Here is a 14,715-nt window from a genome sequence, read left to right on the forward strand (position 1 = left end):
CGTTTCAGTGTCGTCTGTCTCTGATGAAACGTCCCAAAGCTGAACTGTAACAATTACGACTCTGTGATTAAGGCAACATCAAGAATATATTTTGACTTCATCCTTTTTTGTTTAAAGATGTGTGTGGTGATGTTTCTTGCTTGTCTGTATCCTCAGTGAAAATGGAGGCAAAGAGCTTAATCAGGCGTTTCTTCAGCAGCATCCAGCGCTGCGAAAACGAGACAGACTGGAAACATCTGCAAGACGCAGCCAATCCCAATGCAGCAAACAGAACTGCAGCACAGGAGGACAGATAGAGCGTCCTGCTTTAATATTTCCTTATTCCTCAGATGCTTCAGGGCAAAGCTACTCCTCTCTCAGGGACTGCAGATCAGAGGCTGCTGCTTATATGAAGGCAACATATTTCAGCAACTAGCTCTCCTTTGCTCTTACTAGTGCACTTTAATGACAATTGCTGAGAATTATTATTATTATTATTATTTTTCTTTTTTTTTTCTTTTTTCCCTCCAGTGCCAACAGGCTACCAGTTCATTACTGTGATGTAGCATTAGCTCCTTGTTACTACTTTAGATGCTGCTATGTATGAGGGAATGTATGAACAACATTCAGACATTTTACAGAGGGTAAAATACCAACAAAATAAAAACTGTTCTGTTTTAGGCAACTCCTAATTTATTATTTGCTTTTCTTTGCTTTAGGCAAAATGGATATTGGTTATGTTTCTATGGTCACCATCATAAAGGATACAAACATGATATCTGATTTACCTTGCAAAATGAAAATAAATAATATGCATTCTTAAAAGAATGTGTAAAGAACACGATCTTCTGAAATGAGTCTTAAAAGGGCCTGTATTTACTCAACGTTCCTATGATCTACAATGCCCTTTCAGTATTACATGGTGTGTAAATTCACATTCAGCACCCACTTTATTAGGAACAGCTGCACATCTATGCAATTAGCCAATCAGCCAATTAAGTGGCAGCAGCATCAGTTAAATGTTCACATCAACCATCAGAATGGGGATGAAATGTGATCTCAGTGGATGTTGTTGGTGTCATACTGGGATTTATTTATTTATTTATTTACACACAATTAGAGTTTACACATATTGGTGTGTAAAACTAAGAACCTCCTCTGACTGGTGATCATGCTGGGATGATGGGAGAGGTCAGGGGAGAATGACCAGACTTTCGTGCTAACGGGAAGGCGGAAATAACTCAAATAACAACTCTTTACAACCGTGGTGAGCAGAAATGCATCTCAGAACATGCTGAACCTTTAGGTGGAGAGGCCAAAAACAGGTACAGTGGGCACAGGCTCACCCAAACTCGGCAGTTGAATATTGATCTTTTTCCAGTGTTCAGCTGCCCAGATTGGGTAAACCTGTGCCTACAGTAGCCTACATGTTTTTAAGCATACTGTTGCTGCCACATGATTGAATAGTTGCATGAATGTTTAGGTGTACAGGTTAATCTGAGGCTAATCATTTATCTTCAGTTACCCTTTTTCCTGATCAGAGTATATACCCTGGATGGGATGTTGGGCTATCGCAGGGCACAACACGCACTCCTTTACATCTAGAATGTTTTCATGGGGTAGGGAAAATACATGGAGAATACTAGAGTTCCTGGAGGAAACCCTCAGACTGTACCAAAGTTATGAGCCACTGTAAGTTCAATCAGCAAGACAGAAAGGGACTTGAGCATAAGTAAGTTTATTCAGACTTCTTATTCACAGAAAGTGCATTTTTATGGCTGGAATACTATGTCACAAATCACAGATACATAATCATTTGTCAAGTACATGAAAGTATGCAGATTGCTTTCTAATAAGGTGCAGGTAGTACTACAGCAAGTACAACAGAAGCAGCAGCAGCAATAACAGACTGTTTACTGAGTGGTCTGAGCTATATAGAGCTTAATAGAACTAACTAAGGATTTCTGTCATTCACTAGGTGATGACTTGTTACCCATTCACTGAATATTGTGGGGGTGGGTCAGGTTTGGATGGAGGACCCTCAGCCCCAAAGGCACAGGCAGTTCCCCCTGTCCCCAGGGGATCTGATCACCAGGTCACTAACAATCTCCACCGTGCCGAAGAGGGGAAAGAGCTTCTCGTCGAAGCGCTCGTTGTACGTGTAGATGTGTGAGTGGCGCTCGGCGTCATAGAAGGACAGCTGGCCATGCTCGTAATCCAGGTAGACGCCCACCTTGCGTGGAATGAGAGACTCCGGGAGCGCTGTGAAGGGCACAGTGAGCGCCTTCAGCTCGACACCTCGCTCCAGCCGCAGGGTCAGGTAACCCGTGTTGGTGTTGAGCGACTTGAAGCCCTTACGTAGTGCAGACTCTTTAGCTATGCCCAGCCTCCAGTCCATTTCTCCCACATCAACTTCCCAGTAACGCCGACCCAAGCCGAAGCCCTCTGTGCCCACAGCGCACCACCAGCCATCAAAGCGCTGGTGGTAATTAGGAACATCTTGGCGGTCAAAGCCGCAGCGCATCCGCTTCTCGTCAGCTGAAATCAGCAGGTCTGGGTTCGCTGTGTCCAGGTCGAGGGTCACCTCCACTGTGGTAGAAGCGACATACTCGTATAAGTCGCTCAAATTTGTCATACAAATCCGTATATACACATTATGAAGAGGTCGAAAACTAACCCGCAGCATTGCAGATCCAGTCCCATACTGATAAGTGAGGGGGAAAAAAAAAGTTATGCATCGTCTCATAGCTAAATCCACCACATTGTTAGACGTAAAAATGGTGAAAAAAATAAACAGTACTGTTTGACTTACCAATCTGAGGAATGTAAGGAGTTGCACCTGAAAGTGAACAGATAAATAGACCAAAAGGAGTGACAATATACACAAACTGTAAAGGCAACCACACATAATAATAATAATAATAATAATAATAATATTTGCAGATAGCACATTAATACATCTGATATGTTTGCTATTTGGATGGGTTTAGTTTCCAACTGAAAATGACTTCAGATGATTCAGGATGCAGCAGCACGCCTCGTCTTCAACCAGTCCAAAAGGACCCACGTCACACCCCTCTTCAATCTCCCTCCACTGGCTTTCTGTATCCGCCCGGTCTTGATGCTCACGTACAAGACCTTGTCTGGAACAGCGCACTCCTACTTCAACACTCTCCTGGAGGCTTACGTTCCCTCACGTAATCTGCGATCGGTTAACGACTGACGCTTAGTAGTACCTACTCAGCGTGGTTCAAGATCCCTTTCCAGAACCTTCACACTAACTGTCCCTCAGTGGTGGAATGACCTTCCAACCTCAAACTGGACCGCAGAATCTCTCACCATCTTGAAAAAAACAGCTAAAGACCCACCTCTTCCGTGAACACTTAACTAACATCTAAAACGCTAACCCCCACATTATTATTATTATTATTATTTTTAATAAATAAATAACTTACTCTGGCTCTTACAGCTCTACTCTGTGCACTTTGCTTCTCTAGAACTCAATTATAAATCTTGTATGGTAGCACTTCTTGTATTGTTCTCTGCTTGATATATCGCTTTGCTTGTATTTCCTCATTTGTAAGTCACTTTGGATAAAAGCGTCTGCTAAATGAATAAATGTAATGTAATTAAACAAAGCTCAAAATGATGGCTGAGGGGTGTGTACAGCTAAAAATGTACTCATAAAACTCAAAAAACAAATCTTTGCCAAATGTGTGTCGAAATGACAAAAATTACCCACGTAAGGAGAACACAGAACTGACACTCAATAAATGAAATTCCTAGCGAATTATATCAATGACTAGTTTTAAAAATTTTGTGCATTGCATTCAGAGTTTCAGTTTTCTTTTTGTTTCTCAAGCCACATATACAGAACACGTCACATTGCTGCTGCATTCCTGCGCTGTGCTTTGGCTCAGTTTGTCTCCCACAAACAAAAATACATTGAATGTTTAGGGAAATTGCACCAGGGTTTGCCTGAAATGGAATAAACGCTGCGGTCCTGCTTCACAAAATGGACACTTCAAGAATAAATACTAAGAATATCTTACCGATTTTCTGACTCTTCTGCTTCCAGATGAGCCACTGCTGTGGAATAGTCTCCTGAAATGTAAACACTTCAATCACAAACCACTTTCGAATGTCTTTAACCTTTTTGAGCTCTTGAGATCTCTAAATGTATTCTATTCTTCTGCTGCAAGTTCCCCACCTTGTCCAGCTCCTTTGTCAGCAGAGTCCAGAAGATCAGCTCCACGGCAGACTGCAGAGTTGGAACACGGCCTCGCCGCCACTGCTTCTCCAGATCCTCCAGCACCATCACCACCTGCTCACCAGGCCACACACTCTGCTGCAGAGAGCAAAACAAGTGGGGGAAAAAAAAGGTGTGTCTACTGATCTACAGCTACTACACCAGAACGATGCAGCGTGAAGACGTTTCAAGGCACTGCAAGGTTCTCGGGCAGGTCTAGGAAGTCGGGAAAAGGGTGGAATTTAAAAGCTTGGCTGGATAGTACGGGGATTCTTCGAAGTGAATGATATGCAAAAAAACAGAGTGACATTATGATCTTTAGATACATAACTATGGCACTGGTGCTTTTTTTTTTTTTTTTTTGAGAACGACAAATATATGTAATTTAACACCGAAGGGGAAATTAAATGTTAACTTATTTATCTTCAGTAACTTCATTAACAAGGTGTATCCCAGAGCCAACCAGGAAACACTGGACGGGAGGTGGGACTACATCCTGGATGTGCAGGGCACCATGTACACACCCGTTTGTAGCATCGGGTAAGTTAACACAGTGAGGCCGCCTAATTAGGAATATTTTTATAAACTGAAAGAAACTCACGGTGACCTGAACAGCTGCACATTACAAAATCTGGAAAGTTTAAAAAGGGGGGGGGGGGGGGGGGGGGGGATTAAAATCCTGCTCTAGAAAACTATTTCAGGAAGAGTGATGCAGTGGGAAGTTCTGTCTTTCAATTTAACCCTGCTGTTTATTTGGGTTTACCTCCGGCTGGGCCCTCAGGTCCTTGATCCAGTTCATGATGAGCCTTTTCGAGCTCTCTATATCCTGCTCGTTGCTCAGAGCCAACTCCTTCCAGTCATTCTTCTCCGGCCAGCCATCAGTCTGCAGTGGCCTTTTCTGCCAGAACACATTGCTAATAGTTCATCTGTCTGTATTGGCATGACATCTAATAATATATAATAAAGTCTAAGTCCTCAGGCAATAACTATTTTAATTAATTAGTTACCAATGCTTAATACAAACTACTCAAATTATTTGTATAAATTATTAGTCAATATTTATTTCCCATTTTCATAAAAGCAGTAGTAATAATAATATATCTGTTGCCAAGTTAAGTCACAGTCAGTTATAACTTGACATTAACACTGTTAGGAGTACTAAAGTGTTTGAATAAATACACCACAACCAAACAAAAAAATTAAGCAAATGCCTCCAGAATTAATCGCACCCTTCATAAAATAAGAAAGAAACAAAAAATTGTATAAATTAAAGATTACACGCAATAACATGATGTTGTAGAGACAGATGGCTGTTGACCTGCACAAATCCGGTAATGGATATACAAAATACACAGAGCGAAATTCCATTACGCACAATTAGGGCTATAGGTTTCATGTGTCAGTTGGAAATTTGCCAGAAACTGGTGCACACTATCATTCCACACAGTGAAGAGGATAGAAAAGCAGGGGGAAATGTTTTTATTCAATTTGCACAGTTTAGTTGATGCTTGTGGTTGTCACATTTCAAAATTTCAACTGTTAAACACCACTGGGCGGATGTGGTAGAGCGGGTTGTCCACTAATCTTAGGGATGCCGGTTCGAGTTCCGGCCCACATGACTCCACATGCCGAAGTGGGCAAGACATTTATCCCCAAGTTGCTCCCGATGGCAAGCTAGTGCCTTGCATGGCAGCTCTGCTACCATTGATGTGTGTGTGAATGGGTGAATGAGAACCAGTGTAAAGCGCTTTGTAGAACTGCTAAGGTTAAAAAAAAAAAAAAAAAAAAAAACACTATATAAGTGTAGACCATTTACTTTCTTGAGAGTATCTGACAAAATGCAGCACTTGAACTTCACCAACTGGCATAAACTGCTGTAAACACAAAAACTACAGGACATGCAAATTTGCACCCAACTATACTATAAGTTAATATGCCAAAAGTTTGTGGACACCTGACCATTACACCCATACGCTGGCCTTCCCCAAACTGTAGCCACAAAATTGGAAGCACTCAATTGTACAGAACATTTTTATATGCTGTAGCATTGCAATTTCCCTGCACTGGAATTAAAAGAGCCTAAATCTCTTCCAGCATGACAATACCCCTTTGCACAAAGCGCCCCTGTGCATGAAGACATGGTTTGCCAAGGTTGGTGTGGGAGAACTTGAGTGGCCTGCACAGAGCCCTGACCTCAACCCACTGGGATGAACTAGAACGTGGACTGCACCCCAGGCCTCCTCACCTGACATCGCTGTCTGACCTCACTGATGCTTTTGTGGCTGAATGAGCACAACTCCCCACTACAAAATACTACAAAATCTAGTGCAAAAAATCTTCCCAGAAGAGCGGAGGACATTATAACACAAAGGAGGACTAAATCTGGAATGGGACGTTCAAAAAGCATACATGGGTGTACTGGTCAGGTGTCCACATACTTCTGGCTATGTAGTACATACATACATATAGAATGAGAAAAATATATAGACGCTAAATGTATACTAATATGCTACCTTGCTCTCCAGCAGGGATGCCCACTCCAGAATAAAAGCCCTACAGGTCAATGTGGGCCAAACATCCTCACAGCTGGTGATGTGCTCCAGCACCTCAGACATCTACATCCAACCAGAGACAGGAAAGCATTAATAACAGTCTTATTATAAACTTGTGCCTCTGTAGGATCATTCTTATTCTCGATACACATTATACCCTTGGACCATTGTGTAGATAATGAATTGGTTATTATTCTACCTGGCAGACTCTGCTCAGGTCCTTGGCCAGGTTCATGATAAATTCTTGGTTCTCATCCAGAGGCTCCCTCTTCTCATCCTTTGCCTTCTTGCGAGACTCCTGTACACACAGAATACATGATATACAGCTGGTGTGAAATATCCAGAGTCACTATATAATATAAAACGATCTTGCTAAGCAGTGTAAAGTATTGGGGAAAGATTTATGCAGAGAAGGCAGGCAGTCAGTGCTGACAATTAAGGGTATTCAGAGAGAAATACAACAAGGACAAAGTTTCAAAGCCTCATTGTAATGCAGCTCACACTTTTCCCTCAGCCACACCTATTGAACTAGGTAACCATGACCAGATCAATCAACTTAAAAGACAGAAAAAGACATATTTATCTGTTGTTGTTCACTCACTGAATTACATTAGTCACATAAGTCACATTGCAGGTAACATTCCCCTTAGACCTTGCACCATAAGATTGCATAAGAACCATGTCATAAACCTCTCCTGCCATGACTGCTTATGTTTAATGCTAATTTTTGCCAACTGTCTAATATCATATCAAGCCCTTTACCATACCATAGACTTTTATGAGAAATTATGTGCACGGCATGATGTTTCTTAACAGCACGTCTGAAGTACGCATCACAACAACAATCATAAGATGTAATTAAACAGATCCTAGCTTGAGTGCATTTGCTAAAAATGAGTAATCAGTGTAGGCAGTCATTACGTCAGACTTTAAGGCCGCTACCATGACGATATCGGGAATGAGAACACGACACTGCTATGGAACGAGACATAACCTGCCGCGACAGCATATGGGACCTGGCAGAAAACATTTGTGATGTGGGTATGTCAGTATTATGATGCAGAGTTAAAGTAAAGTGTCACCCAATGCAGAAAACACTTCAGCTTCACCTTAAACTTGACGGTGAAGTTCTTGGCCGGCTCAACGAGGAACTGGAGACAGTGAATCATCTTGGCTGGTCTGCACTGAAATCCCCTAAAAAATGATTAAACTCATCAGTTATTGTCCTAGGCACATATTAGCACTGTGTATTTAAAAAATTCATCACTACTACAAGGTGACACTGTTCAGTTTGTGTATTACAAGGCAAAATGATTTCAACCCTGTAAGACTGAAATTTAACTTTGGTCAGTAGCTATTTTAGATTAGATGTACTAATCTATAGGGACATTTCTCTGTTTTGATTTGGAACATGTTGTTCTTATATGATAATAATAATGGCTTGGCAAAGCCATTATTTTGTTCTGTTGTACTCATAAAACTCAAAAAACAAACTTCAGACCTTCAGCCTGTTCTGACTTAGTGTCCCATTATGGAAGCTCAAAATGGGCAAAAGTCCAACTGACTGCCATTGAAAATTTTGGACTGTTATAACTAGAGATGCACCGATGTATCGGTCGATAAAGGCTATTTTTCACACCATCGATAATTTAAAAACATCCGATGATCAGGGCCGAATATATCCTGTCAATCAAAAGAGGGCAGGAAAACATCGATTTCATGCTTTGTGTAAAGATGATGTCTCTTGTGTGGAATGATGACAAAACTGCAGTTTGTAATCTCTGTAATCACTGCACTGCTAAAATTTTACACCGGAAGTGAGCAGCATTGAAACGGGAGTTTCGGCGTCAAGTCTATTTATTTATTTATTTATTTATTTATTTTGTCGCGCTGAATTAAAGCACCAATATACCGTAGAAAGATTTAAAGGAAGATGAGTTGACAAATACTGAAAAAAAAAGTGTTGAAAAATATTTGTAGAGTAGTATTTCATATCCAGTTAATGTTAATATATAAAAAGTTTATATTATATATTACAAGTTTGATGTTAATGATGAAGTAGAAATGTTTTTGTTTGTGGTGAGTGAATGTGAAAACAGGAGTTTTTTTAGAATTCAGTCAATGTTCATATGAATGAATAACATTCAATAAGTTAAGAAATCTTACTTTAATCTTCAGAATTTAGTTCATGTGTTAATGTTAATTACAGTAATGTGTTTTCTGTTTATGAGACCAGTTATTGTGAAACAACTTGTTGAAATGGAGAGAATAAAGTTTTTATTTGCATTTCTTTCAGAATTGAGGAATTCATTTAAAAGAAGGCATAAAAGGCAGAACCATCAGTATCGGTTATCTCTGAATAATCGGTTATCGGTATCAGCTGAGAAATTTAGTATCGGTGCATCTCTAGTTATAACTCCTAAACGTTTCAAGCTGCATTCACCAAACTCCGCACACTCCTTCAGACCGTTCTCGCTTATCAGGTTGTATTTTTTCCTGAAAACCGATCGGACTTACAGTTTTCTCACAGTGGATTATTAAAGATTCCCAAAACTCCAAATGTCAAAACTCACACACACCTGCATGCAAAATGGCCTGAAGCCCCTCTTCTCTCCCTCTCACTCTATCAGTGTACCTGTAACAGACCCCCTCACTTCATCTCCCGCACACTCTCACTTTCTCTACTGTCTTTCTGCCAGCAACTCTCTCCATCTATCTACAATACTTGTGTCCTTCTCTCACTCCATCGATCTTTCTACCTGTATCAGTTTATCCATCTATATATCTATCTATCTATCCATCTATCTATTAGTGCCTATAGTCTTGTGCTCAGGATCACTAGAATACACAATGCCTCAACTTCAACGGTCAAATCAATCTCTCTCTCTCTCTCTCTCTCTCTCTCTCTCTCTCTCTCTCTCTCTCTCTCTCTCTCTCACACACACACACACACCCCTGTATGCAAGGACTCTCTCTCTCTCCCCCATCTATCTACTTGTGTCACTCTCTCACTCCATCTGACTTTCTACTTGTATCACTCTATTTGTCTATTTGTTATTTTAGCTAACTTTCTACCAGTAACTTGTCTTTCTGTCTGTCTGTCTGTTTGTCACCCCATCTTTCTTTCTGTCTTTCAACTTTAAACTATCTTCAAGCTTAGGAAACAGTTTCAAACTTTCAGACTTTTCAAGCCAACATTAAAGTCTGTCGTGACAAACTTTACCTATCTAGTGTTATAATGATTTGCTGATGCTCCACTCAGAAAGAGACCAATAGAGAACAGGTTATTAAAAGACTGTGGTGACTTTCAATTATTTAGCTCAAGGACTTTCAGAGATTTGGCTCAATCATTAAACAAAACATTTCCACAGAAAACTGACTTGCAATGCATGACTGCATGTCAGAACCAAAACAATTATAATGGGTGAACAACTCTTTTATATATATTTTAATCCATTTGATACCTTTCGTCAAGCTTACATTGAAGATCATCTTAGCCATGTTTGATGAAGCTTCAATAAAATTAGTCAGAGGAGTAGTGAAAATATTGTTTCATATATTATGCTAATTAGATCAATACCTAAACTGGGGTGCTAAACAATTCAAATAGTAATAATGTCTGTAATAATACTGTCTTCCCGTCTGGAATGCTTGTTTGTATATACAATGTACTCTACGGCCTGTAGAATTTTGTGAATATGGGTGGGAATCATTTAAATGTTGAACCCAAGTAACCATTAGAGACCTAATCTGGAGAAACCTTATACACCTTTAAGGCTTCTTAAGGATTTTTTGTTTGGTTTGACCCAAGGAATAATCTGAATGTCTGATTCATGATGTATGATTCAGGTCTCTGACTTTGTCTGTAAAATTTGTTGTAGTGGAAAAAAAGAAGAATTAAAGAATAAGTATAGCCACATCTGCAGGATCCAAGAGCACCCCTCACAAATAGTGCCCTCAGTGGCCAGTTCTTGCCCAGATACATAATCATAAAGAGACCATACATGAACATTAGTTATCAGGTTTTGTGATGATTGCTCAATGACAACTGTTTAAAACACCTGTTGAATACTGATTAGCTGAAAGCGGCCATGATGTAATTCAGTGATGATTAAAAATTCAATTACAGATTAGCAGAGGAATGAAGTACACCAAGTTTCAGTTAAATTCACTTTCGGTTCCCAAGAAACAGCTATTTGAACATAACTCCTCATTTATAGGGGTTGAATAGTGCCCCCAGTGGCCAATTTAAGTGAGACCGTATCAGGTACTAGTAAGTCCCTAACTGAAACTATCATTCAAGATGATATCTCAATGTTAACCTAGCCAAATGCCTGCTGAAATCTGATTAGTCGATGACAACATTTTATATATATATATATATATATATATATATATATATATATATATATATATATATATATATATATAATTAGGTTATCATGAAAAATCCATTAATAGATTAGCATATACGCACCATACCAAATTTCAGCTCAAGCTGATTTAGCTCCACCCCCTGTGTATAACCACACCCCAAACTGTATAAGTATATGCATATGACCTCAGAATCTTCTCCTATATATGCCTTTCAAGTTTCGTGTGAATCTATGCAAGCACTTTCACGTGAATCCATGTAACACAAGTTACAAAAGCTACGCCTCATTAACACTGACAGTTGGACACCATATTGTTTACAAATGTCAACCTTTTTTTGATTATTATTGATTGTCACACTCTGCTGTGTAATTTGAAACCAAAGTTGTGAAGGCCAAAAATCTTAAGACTAGTGGGTATTGCATATTATGCAAATTAGCAAAAAAACCTAATTGGGTGGAGCTAAATCATACTGCCCATTTTCTATATATCTTATATAGTTATCAAGTGTTACTTGATACAAACATGAAGAAAATTACAAGTACAAGGGCGTTTTTACATTCATGACCTTGCAGTCAAATATGAAGCTCATGGGACAAAAAAAACCCAACCCAGACCACTTTATCATCATGGGACCATACTGGATAATCATGTGATGCAGCACGACTCATTTACAGTATTTATTCGTTCCTTTTTAGCATGCTGTGGTTTAAATGACTAATTTATTTATATTTTGAGAAAACAGAACCAAATAAATACATTAGAAAACATTGCAAGCAAGTACAAATAAAACGCTGTGGGAAAGGGCGGGATTCCCTAGGGAGTGGGATTACACAGCCACTGTAACACCACAGCATACATAACATGCATAACATGAATGATTATGCAACACCATAATTTACTGACCTTACTTATCGCCTCTTGGACATAAAAATTCATCACAGTGATTTACTACACTCGCTATTTCATGCTATTTGGTCAATTCCTATTTATCCAATTGTAAAGTGGCATGGATCTATGGATGCAGGTCTTTAAGGTCCTTTAACATCATTATTAACCAATCTAAAGATGTAGGGTAAAAAAAAGGCATAATGCAGAGATCGGACTGCAAAACATGCTGTCATCGCTTCGAGCTGAGCCAGCACGGCACTCTGCAGAAAATGAACTCAGCAGAATCTCTCAAAGCTAAAGGCCTTATCTGTGTAAAGCAATGCTGAACTCTTATCTTCCGTATAGGTCAAAATGAGCCATTAAAATCATGTTAGATTTATATTACCAACATAACATGACATGCACTCAGGTCTCCTTTAGGAAACAGTGGACTAGTTCAACAAACAGATTTCATGTTAAAACCACAATTAACTTTCTTTTACTTTCACACTATCCGTTGTTACCCAGATGAGGACGGGTTCCCTTCTGAGTCTGGTTCCTCTCAAGATTTCTTCCTCATTTCATCTTAGGCAGTTTTTCCTTGCCACCGTCGCCACCGGCTCGCTCAATACGGATAAATTCACACACTTAAAACCTATATCCTGTGTTTATATGTTTCTATAAAGCTGCTTTGAGACAATGTCCATTGTTGAAAGCGCTATACAAACAAAACTGAATCGAATTGAACATGACGTTCTGGGTTATATTACCCTTGGAGTAGTGCTGTGGGGGGGGGGAAACGTTACTATCTAATCCATTCCCTGAGTGGCTCATATTTCTACTCCCACTTTCCACTAGAAAATAAAGGATGCATCATTCATTCATTCATTCATTCATTCATTCATTCAAAGAGTAACCTCTGTATCCTCTTTAGAGTTGTGGTGGATCTGGAGCCTATCCCAGGAATTCACACGAATGGGACTCCGGGCCATGGATATATCGGATATTTTACAATGAATGTTATGGCTAGATTTCCATCAGCTCTAAAGTGATGGTGTAAGCCAACGAGATGTAACACTGCTAAGCAACAAGCACATTATGTAGGATAATAAGGGAAGAATTCATTTCTCATACTAATGCACAACTCAGACATGCATAAGATGCTTGCTTTATATACAGCTGCATTATATTACTAAATCAGAACAACAAACAAGTCTAACACATTTCTGCATGGCTGACTATAAAATGATATTGTAGTGAAAGATAACAGGGAAGCTCTGCAGCTTAAAGTGCACAGTACACACTGAGCACAAGCCTTTATTTTATTTATCAATATTTAGAAATATTTTCTAGCAAATCATTCCACGTCATCATTGATGCTGTAAAATTCCCCACAGCTCCCATTGTTTAAGCCAGTTAAACAAGTCTGGTCTGAGTTTTCCAGACAGAATGTACAGGAAGGACGCAGACACTGCGGCACTGAAGAACTACATGTATATTGATGATAACCTTGAACTGACATTGCAACGTCTTTTTACCGTAAATGCAGGGTTGTTTGGTTTTTTTGCACCAAATTTCATTACGTGCATACGGTAATATCTCTAAAAGCAAAACACTTCTATACTTATTAATAATAATACAACAAAATAAAAACTACCTTTAAAATATTCTAAAGTAAATTGTGCACGGTACCATTTCGAGCTGTTATTTGCACTGAAAGACGTACCTTGAAAATGTTCAGCCTTTAATAATCTGTGTTGGGTGCAGATGCGACCGTAGAAGAGAAGCTGCAGCTGACCGTCAACCCGCTGCAGCGAATAAACTGACCTTGTTTACATCCACGGACCTCCGTTAGATCAAAACGACTGAATTCAACTTAACTTCGTTCTGAAAGCGTAGTGCACTAGATAGTGCACAAGAGCCACGCGGTGTAGTGCACTGATGTAGGGTGTACAGCGGTATTTGGGATTGAGTAAATGATTCAGGGACTTCCGGATGCAGTTACGTCAAGAGAGCGGGGTTCTACGTCATGAACGTGAGCTCAAACGTTTTATTTTATTTTTTTAAATAATTTTTTAATTAATATTTATTTATATTTTTGTTAATTATTTTTTTTGTTTTACTTAAGGGGTACACTAGAGGTGAAACGTGTAATTTAAAAAACAAACAAATAATAGATGTAACGTTTAGTCTTTGCTAGTTGACTGCTCATATTTGAGACTTTAAACAAAATCTACATTTATTTAATTAAATGTGCATCAATTTGCATGCCTAATAAAACAAACAAAACAATGAAATCCTTTAATGTAATAATTAAAATATGTAAAATATTTTCAAATATATGAATATGAATAGAAAGCCTTACAAAGAGGTTTGTTGGATGTTCAATCAAGAAATACCATGCATATTTGTGTGTGTGTGTGTGTGTGTGTGTGTGTGTGTGTGTGTGTGTGTGTGTGTGTGTGTGTGTGTTTAAAAAAAAAAGATTTTATGCCATTTTCATTATAAAATCAGACCACATTTCAACAACTTCATTGTGTATAACATCAAAAAAATCAAACCCTTTCTCACAGATCAGGCTACACAGCTGCTAGTCCAGGCTCTTTTTATCTCAAAAGTGGACTACTGCAGTGCACTATTCCTGGGCCTCCCAGCCAGCTCCATCAAACCCCTTCTGATGATTCACAATGC

General features: G+C 39.2%; 2 protein-coding genes across 2 annotated transcripts in view; one reads left to right on the top strand and one right to left on the bottom strand.

Annotated features, from left to right (window-relative positions):
• recql5 (RecQ helicase-like 5) overlaps positions 1 to 820 on the top strand; it is a 37,067-nt gene extending 36,247 nt beyond the window's left edge. The window contains exon 19 of the mRNA XM_017494695.3: positions 157 to 820. Coding sequence (XP_017350184.2) covers positions 157 to 296 — 140 coding nt within the window. The 3' untranslated portion in view covers positions 297 to 820. The remainder of the gene's footprint in view (positions 1 to 156) is intronic.
• Positions 821 to 1,701: 881 nt separating this feature from the next.
• On the bottom strand, positions 1,702 to 13,896 carry si:ch211-120g10.1 (E3 ubiquitin-protein ligase TRIM69). Its single transcript, XM_017494708.3, has 10 exons — positions 13,751 to 13,896; positions 7,890 to 7,974; positions 6,980 to 7,078; positions 6,742 to 6,843; positions 4,992 to 5,126; positions 4,190 to 4,327; positions 4,032 to 4,083; positions 2,792 to 2,818; positions 2,657 to 2,683; positions 1,702 to 2,568 (listed from the first exon to the last, which is right to left on the bottom strand). The coding sequence occupies exons 2-10, from the start codon at positions 7,947 to 7,949 to the stop codon at positions 2,021 to 2,023; spliced, it is 1,188 nt and encodes a 395-aa protein (XP_017350197.1). The 5' UTR covers positions 7,950 to 7,974; positions 13,751 to 13,896; the 3' UTR covers positions 1,702 to 2,020.
• Between the last annotated feature and the right edge of the window lie 819 nt (positions 13,897 to 14,715).

The sequence above is a fragment of the Ictalurus punctatus genome, chromosome 2 (assembly GCF_001660625.3).
Source record: "Ictalurus punctatus breed USDA103 chromosome 2, Coco_2.0, whole genome shotgun sequence".
NCBI lineage: Eukaryota > Metazoa > Chordata > Actinopteri > Siluriformes > Ictaluridae > Ictalurus > Ictalurus punctatus.